This window comes from Vidua chalybeata, chromosome 2 (genome assembly GCF_026979565.1).
Source record: "Vidua chalybeata isolate OUT-0048 chromosome 2, bVidCha1 merged haplotype, whole genome shotgun sequence".
NCBI lineage: Eukaryota > Metazoa > Chordata > Aves > Passeriformes > Viduidae > Vidua > Vidua chalybeata.
In genome coordinates this window covers 82,505,545-82,527,583 of record NC_071531.1, presented here as the reverse complement: position 1 = coordinate 82,527,583, position 22,039 = coordinate 82,505,545, and the positions used below count along the sequence as shown (strand labels likewise).

The 22,039-nt window shown below is 42.3% G+C and overlaps 1 protein-coding gene across 1 annotated transcript; it reads left to right on the top strand.

Annotated features, from left to right (window-relative positions):
* Positions 1-4,259: 4,259 nt before the first annotated feature.
* LOC128784223 (high affinity choline transporter 1-like) lies at positions 4,260-11,739 on the top strand. Its single transcript, XM_053935605.1, has 8 exons — positions 4,260-4,437; positions 5,446-5,559; positions 7,153-7,308; positions 7,766-7,914; positions 8,412-8,555; positions 9,571-9,724; positions 10,569-10,786; positions 11,218-11,739. The coding sequence occupies exons 1-8, from the start codon at positions 4,260-4,262 to the stop codon at positions 11,737-11,739; spliced, it is 1,635 nt and encodes a 544-aa protein (XP_053791580.1).
* The last annotated feature ends 10,300 nt before the right edge of the window (positions 11,740-22,039 follow it).

The following is a 22,039-nucleotide window of genomic DNA, read 5'->3' as shown; positions in this document are numbered from 1 at the left end:
GTTGGCCTGACTGAAGATAAGATATCATTGTTCAGAATTAGGATTACTACAGATTTTAAATTATTGGGTTTGGGTTTTTTCTAAAATGGAAAGAATTCTTTCAGGGAAATCTCCTAGCAAAGGAAAAGAGTAATTTTGTCCTTGAATTTTTTTTTAATTGTATTAATTGAACTTAGTAAAACTAAGGAACTTATTCTTCTGTATTTAACTTTTCTCTATATTCATCTATCTATCTATCTATCTATCTATCTATCTATCTATCTATCATTTTTCTGTATCTATCAACTTTAAATAATTAATAGTCAAAAATTACCCAGACATAAAGACAAAAGTATTTGTGTAATTTTGATATTAATTCACTGTGCAATCACACTACACAGGCTCTGATTTAAGAACTTAAATATGTTGGGTTTGAATCAAATTATCCCTGTCTGTCCTGCCTTTGAAACTCATGCAGGAGATCAGCCACTTGCAATTAGGACTAATTTGGGACAGGAATAAAACTTTAGACCAAGGACATCATCTGAAAAATGTAAATGTTTGGAGACCAACAGCCCCGTGTTTCAGCTGTCAGGATCAAGGACGCAATCCAAATACCTGGGCTGGACACCACAGACTAGTTCATACCCTCTCATTTCAAGAGGAACTGTCAGTTCATTTTGATGCAAATGGCTTAGATGCCTCAGGCCTCGGCACTCACTGTTCTCGATTTTTTTGGCTTGCAGAGCAAGTAAACCAGTGAGAGGTTGATCCTTGCAGAACTCAGAGTGCCATGGCCTCTGCTCTACTGCCCCAGTCCCAGTTCTGTGCCTCTGCTCCCAGGTGAACTCTTCTGTGCAAACAAACTTTAAAAATCCTAAAGGGAATTAAAAAAAAAACCCTCCAAACCTTTCCAGACTCTCAGAGTGCTTTATTTAACCTCCTACAGAGCAACAGCTCTTTGGGCTTGTCCCTTTCCAGAGGAGTGACAGCCACCCTTCAGAAATGCCCTTCCCTGCAGGACCTCTCTCACCTGGAATCACCCCTTTTGTCCTGAACTCATGGGCCACAGAGAGCCATCTAAAGCCCATCAGCAATAATGTAGCACATTTTATCCAGAAAGGAAGAGCAAAGGCACGGTCTTAGAGACAGAGGCCACTGCTTTGTCCATCTTCATTTCTTCAGCTTCAATGCTGAGTAGCTCACTACAATGCTTACACTTACAAAGCTGTAAGTGCTCACTACAGTGCAGAATACATAGAAAACTTCACAGGTAAACAGCACTTCTCTACTTTCTCTGTTCTTATCAACAACCCATCTCAGAGTCTGTTCCATCAAAGTCAACTAATAAGGTGTAAGAGTTAAGAGGTCAGCTGAGTATTGTAGACTCACAAAATGGTTTGAGTTAGAAGAGACTTTACAATCATCTAGTTCCAATCCCCTGGCACAGGCAGGGACACCTTCCACCAGATCAGGTTGCTCAGAGCCCTGTCCAACACAGCCTTAAGCACTTCCAGGGGTGGATGCCCACAACTCCTCTGGGCAACCTGTGCCAGTGCCTCACCACCCTCACAGTAAAGAATTTCTTTGTGATATCTAATCTAAACCTACCTTCTTTCAGTTTAAAGTCATTACTCCTTGTCCTGTCATTACATGCCCTTGTAAAAAGTTGCTCCTCAGCTTTCTTGTATTCCCTTCAGCTACTGGAAAGGACTTGCATCCCCCAAGCTCAGAACCATTGAAGATACACCAGAATATCTTGGCTGCTATTCCAGGAGGGCAAGGTGTCTCCAACAGGGACTGTAACCTCTGCTTGGCTTGAGTGGACATCTCAGAGGTTTTATAGCATCTCAGGTGACACCAGCCACCTCTATGTGAGCATTCAAATCAAGTTCTGAAACATCTACTGGGTACAGTGACACTGCTCTTAGAAGCAACCCTGAGTTCATCAGTCTGAGACCTGGCCTCACTCTGTCCTACCTCACAAGACTAGAAACAGGTCAGTCAATTCCCACTAAGATTTGTCCCTGTGGGTTACTCTGGGTGCTTGAAGTGAGCAGCACAGCAGCTGGCACCCAAAGCTGCATCCCTCCATCATGAGCAGAGAGTGAAACTCACTGCAAAAATCTCTTCAGTGGTGAGATTTCTTTTTTTTTTTTTTTCCTCAAAATAGATGCATTAGCTGAGAGTCATTTAATGGCAAAAGAGTACAGTAACAGATTCAGTGAGGAACTGGTCTTCTTGGTAAAAACTTACATTTTTACAGTCCTTCTTCCTTGCACTGTATATCAGCAAAACCACTCCAGATTCAGATGAACTACCTTACACATCCTCTTTCTCTCTGAAGTTGCCTTCATCCCATCATGTCATGTTTTCACTTATATTGTGTCCTACCGCATCTGCCTTCCACCCCTCTGGGTCTTTAAATGAAGTTTCTCTGGAGAATTTTATGCCTGAAAATTTAGTGGGTTTTTTTTTCCCAAGAGATGAAAAAAACCACAGTCCAGACATTCTCTGCAGATGACCCTCACATGAAGGGTGCAAGGTCAGGTATGTCCTTCCAGGAGTGTCTGATTGCAGAGCAGGCTGAGACCTGGCTGCATTCACCCTCAGCCACATGCACCTTCAACCTCTTCCTGTTCCTGCCTACAAGATATGCTGCAAAACATTTGTTCATAGAAAAAAAAAACTTAGTATGTGTATGCTGTTTTAAAAGTTTGTGGAACACCCATTTTGAGCAAGGAAGGCAAACCAGAGAAACCAATAGCTCCACTGCCACTGGCAAAGGAACTGCCAGTTTCTAGGACCTTGTAGAAGGTTCATTTAAGGTGGGAGTGTTTTGAATTACCACCCCAAAAAAATGTGCCTTTAAAATGCACAATGTCCCTTTTTGTACTTAAAATAATTGGGTCAAATTTAAAAGCCATTACTCAGTGAAAACAGCATTTGATTACAAATATAAAGGAATATTTCTCCTAAGGTAGGTTAAGTAAACATCTGGCTGTCAGGCTTTTTCATCTTTTTAAAATTTCACTTCTTTTTAAACACTAATTATAGAGTCTTCTCACCAGATCACTGTATATCTTGCCAAAACCTTCATTTCCCCGTGTAGAGAGGTGTCACAGACAACATGAAGTTCCTGCACTTTTCCCCTTTTCTTCTCACAGCTATCACCTATGTGCCTGTGCGTTCCTACCATGTCCTGCCGACAGGATATGCTTAGCCTGTGCCACTGTCACTTCCATGCACAGCCACTTCTGTCTGTCTGCAGGAACTGTCACACTGCAGAAAATCTTCCTAAAGATTTGGCCTTTCACTCAGAGTGCATCTGAGAAGAAAACATCTGAGATTTCACCATGGAAATGAGCTACCTACTCCAGAGATGAACAAAGGTATCCAGGAAAGCCATATATGTACCCTAAAACAGGCAGATTTTACATAGAATTGGTTATAAAGAGCCATGAATGGAGAGATGGTAAAGATTGACAGAGATAAAAAGATAAAAAATATATTGGTGTGGCAATTCTACAATAAATGTGCAACAAATGTAACCAACTTAATTCCATAATGCATATATGAGGTTTATCCCCAGAATGATTTCTGTTTACAGAGAGGTTCACGAAATTTAAAAGTCTGTATAATTCCTATAGTTTCATTAAAGAGTCCAACATCACCTCGCTTTGTTACCACTTTCCAGTGATTGCTTTGGGTATCATAATATATCTCCTTTCACTGATCAATGGTAAATCTTTTTTACTGCTTCCTAGGTTTATTTTGATCATTGCTGAGAGTTTAGTCTAGTCAGCTTTAAACAGACAAATTCTTAGCTCTATCTTCTGCTTTAGCCTTGTGCCTAGAACCCAGAGAAATATGGATTATCTTCATACCATTTCATATCAGACAAAATATAACATCTCCCCTACTTTAAGCCAATCTGGTAATACCCCTCACATGAGTGTTCCATTAGGCATATCAACACTAATTCCTATGCTCTTAATCTTTGCTCCTCACAAAAATAAGATTGGATATCTACTAGAGGAGGGAGAAGGCTGCAGAATTGCCAGTGTTTTTCCAAAGACTGAGACTCTGCATCTGCTTCTCCAGACTTTTGGGTTTATCGCTCTGTTTCATATTGCTTTGTTTGTTGCTAAGTCCAGCACTCAGCAGTTTCTTTACAAGACACCACTATTTCCACTGATTTTTTCTGATTGTGTACTCAATCAAAGAACATTATCATCGTGCCATTATTCCTCTCTATAACTTAAATTAAGCAACAGAAAATGGCTCTAAATATACCAGGCTTAGTATCTCTGAGTGTATTTTTTACATTAACTTTAGCTACTGGAATTTGGGCTTCTTGGAAAAGCAGAAAGGATCAGCAGAATAGGAACCCAACAGAGATGGCCATGGTTGGAGGCAGGAATATACATGTTTTCATTGGATTGTTTACTGCAACAGGTAAGCTTTCTTAAAAGACTTTAAAAAATTATTCTTAAAACACATGTATTGCATAGGTCTGGGTGACTTTTCTTTCAAAGGAGGTGAACTCCTTTAATGTCAGGGTAGATTTTTGCCTAAGCGTGACTTTAAAGAAGTATGGTTTCATGAATCATTTTGGGATGGATTCTTACAAACCTCTTCACACTGAGCAGAACCTTATGTTTATGTATATTCTCTTAAATTAAAGAGATTCATTTAAGAGTTTAGTTAAGAGTTAAGAGTTTAATTTAAGAGTGACAAAAGAATACAACACTTTTCATTAAGGAGGACTGTGGTCTTAATTGTGAACCAGTTTCTGCTATCCAACATAACAGACGAATTTTACTCACAGAAAACTCCAGTTCTGTGTGAAATAAATTGTCAATCATGGTGAGCATTGGCCTCTCTCTTAAAGAGAGAGTTTTCCTCGACTTCACTTTTCTCTCCTTGCTGCCTGGCATAATCTGAAATTTGCTTCCCTGACCTGTTTTTTGTAAAGGCATCCCACAGTGGCATTTGCATGGCTAAGACACTTAAATCATTGTTGTAGGTTTGTTATCTGACTGCATTGCCTGTTTGCATTTGTTTTCCCTAATGTCTATTTTCTTAGACCCTATAAGTAATGCTCTTGAAGGAGGGTAATTCTACAAAGGCAATTCCATTTCCTGTAGCAAAAGTCTTCCTCTGAGAAAAAAAAAATGTAATTAAAAATTACTATATTCAAATTGCCTCTAAATGTTTAAACATTGAGCTTTTCCACGCATACAGAAATATTCATTCTTGAAGCTGAAAAATTATTTAGAGTGAGATTCTAATACAATTACCTATAGTCAGCACATCTCTGTATGCCAGAAAACTTTGCAAAGAAAATAGAGGTGTGATAAAATATTTGTAGAAGAAAAATGTTTACAAGTTCTCAGAGTGTTCTGCAGGGCTAGTTGAGAATATGTCTCTCAATTCTGACCTTTTCCTCTTCCATGATTACAGCCACCTGGGTTGGAGGAGCATATATCAACAGCACAGCTGAAATCGTCTATCTGCCTTCAAAAGGATTACTGTGGGTCCAGGCACCTGTGGGATTTGCCTTGTCCCTTGTTATTGGTAAATAATTCATGTTATTAGGGCACATAAACTTTAAAAATATATCATAGGAGTATCTTAAGATATGTAAGAGAATGTAGGGTACCTTTTAAATGTGATTTTGTTTTTTCAGTTTCCCATATATTGAGAATAAGCACTTATAATGCTGTCCTCTTAACTGAAACAAGTTAGGGTACCTTGGAGCTAGTGTAGAGTTTTGCCTTCTTATAGCAATGTATGGGACAAAAGTCTTATCTGAGGATTTAGAAGAATGTGTCTATTGCTTTTTTGTGCATATTGCTTTTTTCACGTGGTCTCTAATTCACAGATTATTGAGTGTATTGGTATCTATTTTTTTCCTTGGAATTTCTGAGTGATGAAATAATAGTATCTTGATTTTTCCACTAAAATGCATTCTTCTGAGATGAGTAGTCTCATCTCAGGATGAATGTGTCATGCATCCAGCTTATGCTACTTTGTAGCTGATTTTTTTTTTTTTTTTTTAAACTAAGCTAAGTGTGCAGTGTTCTACACCTGAGTTGCCATTTCTAACTTTGAGAATTACTGGACTCATGCTGAGGTTCAGCTCTCTTGCCAAGACCAAAGTTGCTTTCAGGCCACATTGTGTTATACTATAACTCTCCTAGGGACACAGGATGATGAAAGCAAGGAGACCTGTGCAGACCTTACACAGGAATTTCTAAAAGAACAATAACCTTTATTCTCAAGTCAAAGAAAAGAGTCCAACTGACATGAATATGAATCAAGCTTGGAAATATATTGCAAGGACTGCTTATGTGAGTAATTCCTACTAATGAAACTGAGGAGTGCAGGTCTGATCCTGCAATCTTTGCTCAGGTCAGTAGTGCCCAGACAAGCAGTCCTGCTGGCTTCAGGGTTAGACACAATATGTATTCTTTGGTTTTAATGAGATGGCTGCACATCTGAGGTCCAATATTTAGATGAAAGTGGGTGGGATTCCGCTCAATGTGCAGATTAAAACAATATAATTCTAGGAAGAGACAGTGAAGCCACCAAAATGAAAAATGTAATCAGAAAAGGATCATATATCAACAGGTTGCATCACATGACCAAGGACAAAACTTTGCCTCCTTTTTAGCCAAATATGAGTCTTCAATGACTTGCTCTGTCTACTGACATCTTCCATTGGATGCTTTTCAGGAAACTTTATGTCTCAGATTGGTAGGTCTTTGAGGATGCAGAGGAGATTATATTATGGGTATCCTCTGAGCTAAATTCCTGTTACAGTCACACAGGTATTTTGTGCCATTTGGACTGCCACAGGGCACCCCACTCCCTGGCCTCCAGTAGCCCCTCCAGAAAGATCTAGATGTGCCAAAAAGTGGATGGCCATATATATAAGCTTCAAGCCAATATCCTTTATAAGATGGGAACTCTCAAATGGATGGAATCCTACATTTAGCAAGTGGATTTAAACCCTAGTGTCTGGTTGGCTGCATCATTCTCTAGGGTCCATTATGTACAAATTTACTAGGTGGGTCTGATACACATATACCATATTGCTCTTACCTCTTTTTTTCCTGGAATATAAAACATGCAAAATTCTACCAAAATGTCATTTCTTTCTGATAGGTGGTTTCTTCTTTGTAAGTCCAATGAGATCAAAGAATTATGTGACCGTGATGGACCCCCTTCAAGAAATTTATGGGAACATGATGGGAACCTTACTCTTCATTCCACCACTGCTAGGAGAGGTGTTCTGGTTTGCAGCTATCCTGGCATCCCTGGGTAAATACTTGCTTTCCTGTTATATTTGTTAAAGGTCACATGGACTGACAGAGTATAGTACACCTTTGGGAATTGTGGAAAGCTGTCCTTCATGTCTCCTTTTGTGAGAGGAACAAGCATTTCTCATTTCTAGAAAATATGTTTTCAGGCTTAAAACAAATAGTGCTATATATTCATTATATTGTAATAGATAACTCTTCCAATGTGAGTTTGTACCTTCCTCTTGCCTGCAGGAGAGCAGATGTAAAAAGGCAATGGCCCTGAAGCAAGGTGAAGCAGTAAGAGCAGGAAGGAATTGTGGGCTCTCTTGAATTCCCATAGTGCACGCTCTCTGTAGACTGCATTTTTCATACAGTATGTTGTACTGGCACCAGGGGAATAACATATCCTCATTTATCCTGTATTCGGCACATATGAAATCTGTCTTAAAATACTTGACTGCTGTCCTTGTCTGCAGGAGCAACAATGAGGGTCATCTTGGATATTGGAGGCTCTTTGGCTATCACCATCTCGGCTTGTACTGTCATACTTTACACTCTGCTGGGAGGCCTCTACTCTGTTGCCTACACTGATGTCATCCAGATGGTTTTCATTACCCTCAGCCTGGCAAGTGCATTTCTTTGGTAGTTTTCTAAATAAAGGGAAAACTCCTGCTCTTCTTTTCAGCATGTCTCAGGCGAAAAATAACTTCCTTGACCTGTGGTTCCCCTTTAGAAAAACATGTTTCCTGAAAAATATTGCAGTCTTTGTAAGTCTTTGTACGTTATGCATTTCAGACAGTGCTCATGCAAGCCACTGGCTTTGCTGGGTGAACACAAAAAGGTCTTCACAAAACTGAAGTTTGCAGAACCTGTCTAGAACCATTTTGAATGGAGACAGATCTATCTACAGAAAGTACCAATTAACCTGAAATACAGACTCATATTCTTGATAATGCCATGAACCAGAAACATGTAGATTTAGATTAAGGAAGGGGGAGAAAGGAAGACTCTAAGTCTAGGCTTAATCTTATGTAACTCAACATTCCACATCTACCTTAAGTATCTGTTCTCCAAGAACAAGGGCACTGGGAAAATGGTTAACAACTTCCATTTCTATCCTAGTGGATTTGTATCCCCTTTGCCCTGGTGAATTCTGCAACGGAAAGTATTTATTACACTGCAACCCATCAATCCTACCAAGACCCTTGGATTGGGAAGATAGAGAAACAGTATCTTGGAAGGTGGCTGGATGACTTCTTCTACTTGGTATGGAGTATTTATTGGACAAGTGGTTGGGAGGAGGAATTGTGCAGGGACTTTCTATCTAGAAAGCTTGTGAGTTCTACCAGCCAGGAGCCATTGCATGGCCAGTTGACACAGGCTGGAGGTGTAAAACTGTCTCTAGAGCACCCCCTGAAGCAACCTAAATGGACTGGAGAGACTCAGGGCTCAGCTGTGGGATGAAAAGAAGCCATAGGGACACTCTATCCTTTACCCACATGGAGGAACATACCTCTTGAGTAAGACCATCCAGGCAGCCAGTTCCTCTCCTGGCACCTAAATGAGTCATTTCCTACCTTTTGAGACACTGGTCTTGCAGCCTCAATAGTGTGCTTTTACACATAAATAAATATCTAAAATTTCCTCTATTTGATTAAAAAAAAAAAAAAAAAAAAAAAAAAAAAAAACCCAAACAAATTAAAATGACATGACTGCAGGTCATCAGCAAGCACAGTGTGATTGGCTCCACTGCACAACACAACTTTTGAGTTACCAGTATAGCCAAGACTCCAGGAGGTTGTTCTGCTCTTACTGAACTAATAATAGGGACACATAGAAGTTTGTTTGGTGAGGACAGAATCTTCAGATTTTATCTGATTCATTTTGTGTACTAAGAAAGTGAAAATTAAGGTTTTATTTTTTATTTTAAAAGCTGAATAGCTAAGTTTGGGTATATTTATTTACAAAATCTGCATTCCTGAAAAACTTCCTTTTCACTTCCTCTGTGCTTCATTCACAATTCCAAACAACCATTTTTCAGCTTTCTCCATCTGCCAAACCATTAACCTGTTTTCATTAAAATTTCACATCCAATGTGAAATGGATGAAAACAAAGGAAACAGGGAATTCTCAATTATCAGAAATACTATCCTCAAGAGTTAATGCTGGGCAACATTTATGCACTTGAAATGAGAATTTGATTATTTGAAATTAGAATTTATTATGGATGATGCCCTACAGCAGCCTGGTGGGTACCACTGATAACTGATGAATGTTTCAGGTGCTTGGGAGCATCCCGTGGCAGACTTACTTCCAAAGGGTGCTCTCTGCTGCCTCGACAGGACAGGCAAGGCTCATCTCCTGCCTCTCTGGACTCGGGTGCTTTGCAATGGCCATCCCCTCCGTGCTCATTGGGGCAGTCGCAGCATCAACAGGTAAATTGAATCGTTTGTTCCTGAGTAATCAATGTAGTTTTGGCAAAGGTGATTAAAACGGGATCCAAAGAAGTCCTGATAGAGACTTCAAATTACCCTATCCCATGGTCCTCGACACCAAGATATGTAATCTGTCCAGAAAATGTGGAGCCCTCTGAGCTACATTGCACAACTACTTACAGACATTTAAACAGCCCCAAGGCCTGTTTAAAGTTATTTCCTTAAAAAAATGACTTTTCCCAGACTTTGTGTTGAGGAAAGATGAAGGCAGACTCTGTAAACCCTTGAATAATCCTATTTTAGACGAAATTTTATGCTTCCTTATGTTCATGCCTTAGACATGTAAGACACAACAATATTACTACAGATTGTTAATAAGGTTCTTGCTTGAAGGAATCAAGAAGTTCAGTCCTGTAAACTCACAGTCTCCATGCAGGGAATCAGTCCTCTGTTGGCTGTGAGCAAGGGTAAAAGGGCAGCCAGATCACTGAACATTTAAGGAAATCAGCTGAACTCATGACTTCATCCAATTCTCTTCTCATAAGCAGTGTCTAGAGGTTGACCTTCAATTGAGCCAATTCTGGAATCACACAGAGCACACCTATTTCTATAGATGCTGCTGAGGAAAAGGGAAATTTTTGATCTAGTGGGAGCTGCAGCATGCTAAGGGGCATCACTAAAGTTCACAAAAGAATAAAAAAAAAAATCAATCTACGTCCTAAATTACTGTGTGGATCTTGGTTCTTAGTCCTTCTGTGACTGGCCCCTGTGAAAAAACAATTTCAAAGCCAGCAGAAATGTTCACTAATGATTTGTTGTGACTTTCCCTTGTTTTGTTTTAAAGACTGGAATCAAACAAGCTACGGTCTTCCAAGTCCATTTGAGAGAGGGGAGTCAGCGATGATCCTACCACTTGTTTTACAACATCTCTGCCCAGAATATATCTCCATTACTGGTTTGGGAGCCATCGCTGCTGCTGCAATGTCTTCTGCAGATTCAGCTCTTCTCTCCACTGGCTCCATGTTCGCTCACAATATCTACAGGAAAATCCTGAGGAAAAAGGTACGTGGTTGCAGCATTCAGTAGTTTTGGTGCCATTAAAGACAGTCTTGTTTCAAGGCTATTTCTAAATCAGTCTGTGACTGGAGGTGTGTGTCCTTCAGCTGCTGAACTGGTTTCTGGAGATAGAGCTCCAGACATAAGCCAGGGGTATTCATATCCTTGGTAGGGGTACCAATACTCATACTGGTGACCTTTGCTCATTCTAACAAGACTAGTATAAAATTTTGACTAAGGTATTAATGGAAACAGCATAAAACCATGACCCTTAAAATCAGAGGGCCCTTCCAGGGGTGCCTGCCCTGCCTGGCTGCTGGTGGCAAGTGGTGCCTGAAAGCATCAAGGGCCTGGGGAGAACCAGCCCAGGCCAGAGCAGTGCTGGCCATCCCTCCAGAAAACACAGTGTCTCTAATGCTGCAATCTCTGCTTTACAGGCTTCAGAGACAGAGGTGTTGTGGGCCATGAGGACCTCCATGTTAGCGTTTGGGGCTGGGGCTGCTGGTCTGGCTTTTTACTCCAGCTCTGTCTACAACCTCTGGTTCCTCAGTGGGGAGCTGGTGTACGCCCTCCTCTTCCCCCAGCTCTGCTGTGCCCTCTTTGCACCCAGCACGAACACCTATGGATCAGCTGCTGGCTTCTTGGTTGGGCTCCTGCTGAGGCTACTGGCAGGGGAGCCTACCCTGAGCATCCCCCCTGTCATCCACTACCCAGCCTGCTCCCTGGTGAATGGGACCTACAGCCAGCTCTTCCCCTTTAAAACGTTCACTGTGCTTCTTACTTTTGGCACAATCCTTGCTGTTTCACACCTGGCCAAGGCTTTGTTTCAGAACAACCTCCTCCCTCGCAGCTGGGATGTTTGCAATATCACAGAGGGAACGGCCATCCTCATCCCCTTGCAGCACGTGGAGAAACAGGAGCATTTGCCAACCACTGCACTAGAAGAGAACCACGATTAAATGTGGGGTTTCATTTGAAAGGCCACGGTGTGTTCAGCAGTTAGAGCACAGCACAGACAGCATTGCTCTTTGCTTTCTTCACTAATGATGTATTAAATTCCTCACAAAGAAATAAAGAGGCATTCTGTTCATGCAAGGAGAATATGTGAGTTTGAAGTCAGCAGTGATTGAAGTCACATGGTGATGGAGTACAATCTTGTGGTGGTGACCACGGGACACCTTGGGCCCCAGCAGTGGTTGCTTTCAGGCTCCCCTGGTATTTCACCTGAAAGCAAAGTTATAATCCTGCTCCAACACTTAGGGTGTTCCCAAGTCACTTACATTTCTGACCACAAGGAAGACAAATTAATGTCTGATAGATTGGGTATTCCTGATTTTCCTGATTAAAAAAAAAAAAAAAAAAGGTGAGCAGACCTGTTTCCATTACATAGCAAGGGGTTTAGCATAATCATCCCTGGGGAGCACATCCAACCCCTAAAACACAAATTACTGAAAGCAGTGCAACTGCCACAGCAGTGCAGCAGTAATATCAGTTCTGCACCATTCCTTGTATGCTTTACAAAGCTTTCCTTCATACTGCAAAAGTTTTTGCATGTCTCTCCCCACTGCAGTATCTGCCAGTGGATCCCTGAGCCTGGGAATGTGTGAGACATCCCCTCTATAAAACCTGGTAGGGCAGTAACAGGTAAGCAAGGTAAAGCAACAGCCCTTAACTATTCACTAAGAAGGATTTACATAGCCACTATATATATAAAGAAAAAAGCCAGATAGGAAAATAGAGGTGCCAGACAGACTATTGGAATTTTGTCTAAAACCTGTTAAATCACTATGTCAAGGTTTTACCCTAGCTCAGCAACAGGATGGCGTGTGACATACACAAACTGGTGTGTGAGAAGTCAGAGGACTGTGATAACAGAAAAGTGCTGGAAACTAATCCTAAACTTGCCTGCAGGGACACAAAATCCTAAAATGCTGAAGGCAAGATCCCAAATGATTCAAGCCACAGATAAGTACAGAAAAGCCCCCAATACCTTGTTTGCATAAATTCTTAATGGCTTGGAAGACAAGAAACCCAGATAAATAGTGAGTTTGGACTCTAGCCTGAAGTCTGATGGACTGAGAACACGTCCCAGTGAAATGGATCATTAGGATGTGAGCTGAATTAAAGATTCAGGAGAATTCCATAGTGATGGCTCACGGATGGCTGTCATTTTATACTTCCCTCAGCAGCTGTGCAGCATCTTACCGGGGTCAGTTGCAATCCAGCCACAAGAGCCAGCAGGAACCACAATCACAGTACCTTTCCAAAGTGGTTGTGGGAGCTGCTGTGAGTGGAAACACCTGGCATTACTGAAAGAAAGATATTTACTGGCATAACCAAAATATCTTGCAGCAGAGTAACCCTCACAGCCAAGTGAGCTGCTGAGATGAAAACAAGGTGCTGCTCTGTGATTTACGTCCAGCATGTGCATGCACAAGGTGAGAAGCTCCACTGATGCCACTGTGCATTACTGCAGCAAGCTCAGCAAGAAGCCACAAGACTCTGAATTGCACCAAGGCAACTGCCTTGGCTTGGGAGGAAGACTGCCAGCTCTGAACTCTAAATATGGCTTTGATATTCTGCTCCCTGTTTTGTGCTAGTGTTAGTGAACACCTGGGCACACTAACCTTCCAATGCACAGCTGTCCTGTTGATATACTTTGTTAAACCAAGGCCAGAAATTCTCTCCTATGTCTCTAGAGAATGCCATGAAATATTAATTATAACCTGTCTAGAAAAGGGAAAAAAAAAAAAAGGTTTAAAAATCAAAAGCTTTGCTATTGACTGTGGCCCTAGGCTGTCACCCACAGGAGTCTTTCAGTCTTTCACGCAGCAGTGATTTGAGTGGGAGTGTGTGAGGTTGTGCTTACCAAAGGTATCATTACCCCAGCACCAGGAGAACAGGGCTCTTGTTAAAGCACAGTTGCTGGATGCTGATTCAAACATACTCCCCTGAGAGATTTAGGGGTGACCTAATTTGGGGACCTGTCCATCCCCCTTTGTGGGGCAGATCAAAGCTGACATGCTGCATTTGAATCAGGGCACAGACCTGCTGCACAACCCAGATAGGAGTGAAACCCCAATGTCTTCATGCCAAGATATCCTCTTTCATTTTAAAAATATTGCCCCTTGTCCTGTCACAATCTGTTTATACAAAAAGTCCCCTTAACTCCTTTTTAAAAGCCCCCTTAAGATATTTGAAGGCTGCAATGAGGACTCCATGGAGCTTTCTCTTCTGCAGGCTGAGCAACCCCTAATCTCTCAGACTGTCTCCATAAGAGAGGTGCTCCATCCCTTTGATCATCTTTGTGGCTTCCTCTGGACCCAGTCAGCATATCTTTCCTGTGCTGGGACCGTGGGGATGGATGCAGCACTGCAGGTAGGGTCTCACCACAGCAGAGCAGGACAGAGCAGAGGGACAGAATGCACTCCTTTGCCTTGCAGGCCACCTTGCTTTTGATGCAGCCCATGATCCATTCCACACAGCAGCTCTGACAGGCAATTGCCTACATCTGGAGAAAGCTCTCCAATGTTGTGCTCAGCTTCTCCTGCTTTTACTCTGCAGAGACCCAAAGTTTGATATTGAAGCCTTTCTGTGCTAACAGGTTTGGCATGGCAGGCAATAGATCCACAGCTTCCTGAGAGAACAGTGAAGGACACTGCTGAAGAGTGTCACCACCGCCACCATGTTACCACCCAGTGTCACCACAGAAACTCACAGAGACTTCAAACATGAGAGTCTTTGCTGTCAGGGGTATCTGGCATACTCAGCCATACTTGGCCCTTGCAAAGCTTCCCCAAATTTCATACCACTAAATAGCGCTCTGCTTTGTGTGAACAGAGGAAAATGGCAAAAACACAATTACTGTAACTCTCATGAATGCTTACCATTTTCCATCCTTATATGACTCTCTCCACGGAACATCCCCCAGCAAGCTTAAAAAGAAAACATTCATCAAGGTCTGACAAAGTTTTGGAAGCAATTAGTTGCAAGTAAAATAAATACAAAAGTACTTCTGTCCTATACTTAATGCCCAAATGCCTAGTTGTTCCAGTCCAGCAGACTCAAGGTCCTTGAGGTGTTGCCAGCATGGGGGATAATGACCCAACTCCCATGAAGCTGCTCTGTTCATGGGTTACAGCCTCCAGTTCATATTCCTTTATTTTTCTTCCAGTATACCTCTGCACATGTGGATTTACCTCCTTTGACCCTTAGAAGTGTCCATGACAGTGACTCTATACAGTTCCAGTTTTGATTAACTTTTCTCAGCCTAGACAGCTGCTACATAAAGCAGCAAATACCAGCATACAGCAGTACTCTATTGTTGCCTGGGCTGGCAGGATCCACTGATACCCTGAGGCTTCCATTGTCTTGCCTTTCTTTGACATTTTTACAGTTCATCTTCGGAGCATCTGAGATGGTATCAGACTGAAATTTGACTAAGAAAGAAGAACCATATAAAATCAATGTCATGTGCATTAGGTAGATTAACAACTGTCAGGTTTGAAATGCAATTACTAGTAGGAAATTACCATCCAGTATCAGAACCTCTAGTGAGGGTGATTCCTGGCATCTGCTATGGAACTGCACTTAGCAGTGACTGGGTGGCAATGAGGAGCAGTCCACATCGTGTGCTCAGCTGGTCAAACAAGCTGCAGGTCAGTGTGGGCTCACAGGCAATCTAATGCAGGTGTCTATAGACAGGTAAGTGTATCACAGCCTAAAACCAACTGTTGGCTGTGTTGTCCTCAAAGAAAGATCTGAGTCATGCTATGCACTGCAATGTTAAGATTTAGGTGAGATTAGTCTTACCCAGAGCATGCTCCTGCTACTTTGTCTCTTTTTTTTTTCTTCACAGACAGGGTTTATGAAAACATCGTGTCTGGAAGTTAAAACTAGACAAATTAAGATTAAAATGAAGCTCATCATTTTAAATGTAAAGTCCATTAAGTAGAGCAACTTGGCAAGGGCTGAGGTAGATTTGCCATCACTGAAAAGGCTACAGTGAAAGTGGAGGCTTTTCTCAAAGTTATCCCTCTGTTTTAAAAGGAATCCACTCAGTGTAGCCCTACGGTATCTGATGTCTATGTCCAGCCCAGAGTTCAGACTGACAAATCCCAGTAACGTTGTTTGTTCCTTACTTTTCCCAGCCCTGCTGGAGATGAGCAATCAGGTACCACTGAGGTAACCACTGCCACTTCTATCTTAATGCTGACATTGCTCAGAGCCCTGCTTGCCACCCTTGAACTCCAACAATAAGAAGTCAAGAACACAGTGTGATTTGGATTTCTAAATCTAAACTGGGTCCTCCATCAGCAGACTCTCCGTATCGTGGACCCCAAGGGTCCATTCAAAGATGACGGAAAGAATCCTTCTCTCAGTGATGGTGCTGCATGACTCCTCCAGCAGCCACCTACCCATCCTGCACTGAAAAATCAAGTTTCCATCTCTGCTGTTTTGGGAGCAGTTCCTAAGTCCTCCACACACATAGGCTGAGGTGGGGCGTAAGGCCAAGGCTACAAGTGGTGTTGTGACGTCTGTGTGTGGTGCACCAGAGGGAAACCACCCACTGTGCCTGCCCGGAGTTACCTATACTTATTTCCACGGGAGACATCATAATTACACCACCGTTGCTCAATCACAGTCGTTATTTGAAAGACCGCATGCCTGACATGCTTCAGCAGCTGTTATGCAAGGCCAGACCAGCTCAATTCAATTCACTTCAGTGTTTGGTATTCCCAGCTCCCTTGCAGGTGCTGTGTCCAGGCACGGGATCCAGCACAGATAAGGAGGTTGCCTGCAGCAAGGATCATCAAGTCTGACTCCGTAGAGAGACCCTATGGCAGCCCCTGCTCGGTGCTTCAGCAAGCCCATAGTAAGCCTAATCAGTGGTAGAAAAAAGAGTTCTGGTTTTGGCAGCTCAGACACCATGAGGACACAGCTGTGTTGACAGGACAGGTCAAAGTAAATACTTGGCACCAAATTTAGGCCAAATGAATTGGAGAGCTGTTTAGGTGATCCACATAAAAAGTGTGGTTAAGACTGAAGTGTGAATATTTAAACAATCCATTTCAACTAGACCAACTTAATAATGCTTAATTATTGCTTTTCGTAATTATTACTCATGTTTAATTTTGCTCGTCGCCCAACCTGTACATATCAGATTAAGATATAATGTACATATCCTGCATCCTAGGACAGTGAACAAATCAGAGATGAGAGACAGGCTTGAGCACCTGGAGCATCCCAAGATTTGAGATGAAAAAAGCTTTGTGCTATTATGGTAATGGACAGCAATGCAGACAAAAAAGGGGGAAAAACATTGATGTGAGGTGAAGGGTTGTAGAATGACTGACCTTCTAGTGTCCAAAGTGGAACATAATTATTTTATTTAATTTGAATTGCATTAATATTTTACTTTATTTTTACCACCACAACACAAGTTGAGTTAATCAGTGACATCAAGACTGTAGGCAGCCTGGGCTGCAGTGATAATGCATTAGTGGAGTTCACATCCTGAGGGATAAAGGTCAAGCAAAGAATAAAATCAGGACCCTGAACTTCAGAAAAAAAACTTCCAATCCTTCAAAGAGTTAGTCAATAGGACACTTGTGGAAAACTGCCCTCAGGGGCAAGGGAGCAGAAGAGAGCTGAGAGATCTTAAAGGGCATTTTTCATAGAGCATAAAAGTTCTCAATCCCCAGGTATAAGAAATCAGGAAAGGAAGGCAAGAGACCAGCATGGCTGAGTCGAGACCTGCTAGAGAAACTAAAGGGCAAGAAGGAAATGCACAGACAGTGGAGCAGGAGCAGGTTATCTTGGGAAGAGTACAGGGACACTGCTCAGGTGTGTAAAGATACGATGAGGAAGGCCAAGGAGCAGCTGTAGTGAAAGGAAAAGGGGTATTGGTTTTAAATTGGAGGAGATTCAATTTGGATTAGATATAAGGAAGAAAATTTTTACAGTGAGGATGGTGAAATACTAGAAGAGGTTGCTCAGAGAGGCAGGATAAAGACCACCTCAGAGACTCAAGATAGTGAGGATTTATTTTCTCTGTTTTGACATAAACTTCCTAGAAAAAAAAGCAACTCTTTGCTTTGGTTTCCCAATAAAAGAGGATGGGGATATTCCACTCTCTGTGAATATAAAGGGAGGATGTATTGTCTCAGAAGATATTTACTGCCACAACAGCATCCCATGGGCAAATGTCAGCCATCCCCCCTCAAAGAGAACTTCCCATTTGATAAAAGCTGTTTCTAAATGTCTCCCTTCTGCTAAGAATCTGCACATTCTCAGATAAACATTTCTGCATCATAATTTGATTTTTTTCCTCTACTTCCCTAACCTGCAAACCCACAGGTCAAACCCACAAGAAAATTTAGTCAGTCTAGATAGCTTAAAAAGTGGATGAATGCTGACAGACCAGAAGTGCACGTTGTCTTTCTCTTATAGCTGTTGATTGATCTGAGGTAAGAAAGGGGCTTTTTGTACTGTGCCTCTGCAGAAAAAATAAAAGGCAAAAAGAAACCAGTGACATGCAAACGCTGATTTGACCAGGTTCTACTTCAGATGCTGAAAAATCCTTATTCATCTCATACAAATGGAAGGAATGTTTTTACCCACCAAGACCTCACAACAAATGTTCTTCTCACTTCCAGAAGACCAGAATAAGCTAAGCATGGATGACTAACCTCATATGAAAGAGGAGGGGCCAGCAGAATGTTACCTATTTTTTGACTACTCCTGTGCCAGGTGCATGTTTCTTTGCTGGTTTGGAAGCCTGCAGCTCTCTCCTGCTCTCTGCCAGCTGTTTGCCAGCTCACTGCATCATCAACCAAAAACAAGTGAGCAGCCTCTGCAGCCCATCTGACCAGGCAGATGCAATGCCCTGCAGTGGTTGTTAACACTTCTTTGTTTTCGCCTATGGTTTCTTGCAGGATGAAATTTCCTCTAAAGAGCTATCTCAGGTCTGTAATCTCTTAGAATATTTAACTCTGGTGGTTTTTAGCTTTTCTTCAGCAAAAGACAAGGTCAAGCATTTTATCAAGTCCAAAAAAGACATCAATGCAAAAGGGTGAGAAAAAAAGAGCAAACCCTCTGTATAAAGCACTTCAGTGTACCCATGCAGCATATTAGAGAGCAAAAGGAGCTTTCTGGCTCCTTTCTGGCTGTTGTTGCAATCGTTAATGTGGTTTTGTTCCATTACTAATGGCAGCAGAATGAGAAATCAGGCCCTCCAGACAAACTTGAGAGACTGTTGTTTCACATCTGGCAATGAGAAGAAAGGAAAAAAACACTTAAAATAATTGAAATAAGCAAAGGGAAAACTTAAAACACTGAGCATGTAGCAGTAAAATCTGCAGATGCCTACAGCAGGGTAGGAACGGCAAACCAAATCTTTTACAGACCTTGTAAGTCATTCCCAGAGCCTGGTAGTTTAAGGCCATTTTGTAATTAAACAAAGACAACCTAATTTTTTACAGTGTGTATTATATTGCTTGATACATTTATGTTTCCTAGAACTGCTGATTGACAAGCAGAGAAAAATAAAACCAGAAGAGCAGCACTAATGGATGAAAAACCTGCAACCTGGAGGGGCATATCATTAGCCTCATCTGAATGTGGTTGAACAGGATTTTAATAAAAAGCTTTGTTAGGAAAATATATCATGAATATGCCAAGGTAAGTAAAATTAAGAATAACACTCCAATCTGGCTTTTCTGTAAAGTTACTCTGAGTTAACTACCAAATCCTGCAGCAGAGCCAGGCAGGGTGCATCCCTTCACTCACACCTGGCAGAAACAGTTCCCCCACTGAAGCCTTGCACCGATGCCCAAGCACCAAAGCCCAGGATGTCCACAGCATCCTCTTCAAACTTCAGCCCAACAGCAGGGCTGTTACCTGCAGATATCTGCTGAAGTTCATCCCCCATTGCCTTTGGGGTGCTGAGTGGCAGGCGGGTGCTGGGGGGACTCAGATGGGTCAAGCATCAAGGTTAAATTCAGTTAGATTAGTTGCTAATCAATAATCCAGCCATCACCAGTACAAGAGGAAATGACTTCAGGTTATGCCAGAAGACATTAATAAAAGTTGCTTCTCTGGAAGGGTTGTCAGCCACTTGAACAGGCTGCCCAGGGAAGTGGTGGAGTCACCATCCTGGAGGTATTTAAAAGACCTGTACATGTGGTTCTTATGGGCACGGTTTAGTGGTGGACTTGGCAGTGCTGGGTTAATGGTTGGCTTGATGATCTCTTCCAGCCAAACTGATTCTATGATTCCTTGAAGCCAAGTGATTCTCTCCATAGTCGCTTGTTGATGGGGCTGCACCCCACAGCCTCCAGCACCAGCTGCCACAGTGCAGCTGATATGGCCACACTTCTCCACAGGCTGCAGGCAAGAAGACTGCCCTGAAAATTTCCCCTGCCCCTGCTGCTCCCTTGCCTTGCCAGTGGGCCCCCACCCTGCCGAGCTGTCACCCAGCACTGCCATTTCACACTCCAATGCATTTCTCCTTAAGAGAAACCTCCTCCCTCGCAGGGGGGATGTTTGCAGCACAGCATTGCTTCCAAAGGGCTCTCAGGGAGAGAGGAACCAGCCAGCTTTCAAATAAATATGGTTTATAATAGCTTGATTAAATGCTTTCTTAATGCTGAGCACTTTGTGATATATATTTCTTGAGGTACAGTTTATATTTAAAAAAAACCTCCAACCTCTAGATATTTTATAATTTTCCCTTTAAAAAGAAGAAATTTAGAAGTTCTTTGCTGTTAATTATTGATGCTGAACACAAACACAGGACTTCTTTTTATCACACAACTGAACATTTGACCTATGGTAGCCAAAACTGCCAAAATTTGAGAGGACCTTCAGGCCTGTATTTCAATTTTGTTACTATCATCTGTCTTTCCAATAGACTGCATTTATTCAATGCAACCAGTTTGATACATTTAAAATACGCAGGGTTCAATTAATTTTATATGAGAATATAGCTCATAAGTTGTGTTGCCAAAATAGTTCACTGGGCCACAAACTCAAAAATAATTTAAATAAAAGCTGAAAGAAATTAAAAAAAAGAATTACACAAAGTCACATCACCATGAGACATTCTTTAATGCTCTGAGGAATAAAACTGCCATAAAGTGATGGGATCAGGAAGAAACTTTGTCTGACAGAATCGCTCCCAGGGGAAGCACTACACACTTTTTCACGCAATTACATTTTCATCAGGGACGCCCAGGCACAATGTTGGCCTGATGCAGCAGAGGGGATTTGGCACAGCACAGGAGCAGCTCAGACAGATGAGGCGGAAGGGAAGCACTCCATGGCCTGCCTCTGCAAACACACTTCCAGGCAACCCCAGCACCACGGCAGACTGCAAAACATATGTGAGATCAAACACTTGAGCAGTACATCCTCACTGACCTCTCTTTCCCTGCCCCTTCATTTGCATATCATCGCTAAAGCTTCAGGAGATGCACCAGAAGTTGGTGAAGCTGGAGATTTTTTTGCACCTGAACAAAATCTGGGCCCTGGAGTCCATGAAGATTGCACTGTGTCTTGTCAAGGTCTGACTTAAGTCCTGGAAGTCCCCCCCTGAGATGTGCATGAAAGAAGCTGTAATGCCATATACAACATGGCAGCACAGGATAGCATCACACTTGGTTGAAAAGCCCCAGCAGGAGTGAGTCCCCTGCAGCTGAGCCCTGCACAAACCTCACTCCTACTCAGCCCCCCACCCAGAGCTGTGCTTCAGTCATCCAGACCTCCGTGGGACTCGTCTGTTCTCACAGCCAGCCGGTACATAAGGAAACCTGCATGTGAAACCTGCATGCAAACCATACAGTGCAGGGGGAAAGTGGCTACTCAGCGCAGGCGGCTCAGGCAGATCGCAGCTGTCCCTCGCTGCCCGGATGATTGTCCTTTCCTCCCACTCACCCTGAGGAGCCTGCGCTGACCAGCACGCTGAAACGTCTCTCTTTAATCCACAACTCTATTAAAGAAAACTTGAGAAGAGGGAAATGCAAGGAAGAGAATGGAAAATCTGCAAAAAGGCTGATCTGGTGTGTAACTCTTTCCCTGGTCAGAGGGGCAGATCTCCTGGGGGTGTATATGGCTTCTGGTAGCCATATACAAAGATGCCTCTGAGAAAGGATGAATTTTCAGGATTGGGATGTTCTCATGTTTTCTAATCATGTTTCCCACTATCTCATACTGTCCGGTGCTTCTGAAAGAAGCACAAGGATTGCTGGGGACCTCCTC

Excerpts from the sequence above, each read along its gene's own strand:
- LOC128784223 (XM_053935605.1), top strand. The coding sequence starts at position 4,260 with ATGGCTCTAAATATACCAGGCTTAGTATCTCTGAGTGTATTTTTTACA. Across the intron at positions 4,438-5,445 it reads TGGATTGTTTACTGCAACAG|CCACCTGGGTTGGAGGAGCA; the intron begins GTAAGCTTTCTT and ends CCATGATTACAG. Across the intron at positions 7,915-8,411 it reads TTTTCATTACCCTCAGCCTG|TGGATTTGTATCCCCTTTGC; the intron begins GCAAGTGCATTT and ends TTTCTATCCTAG.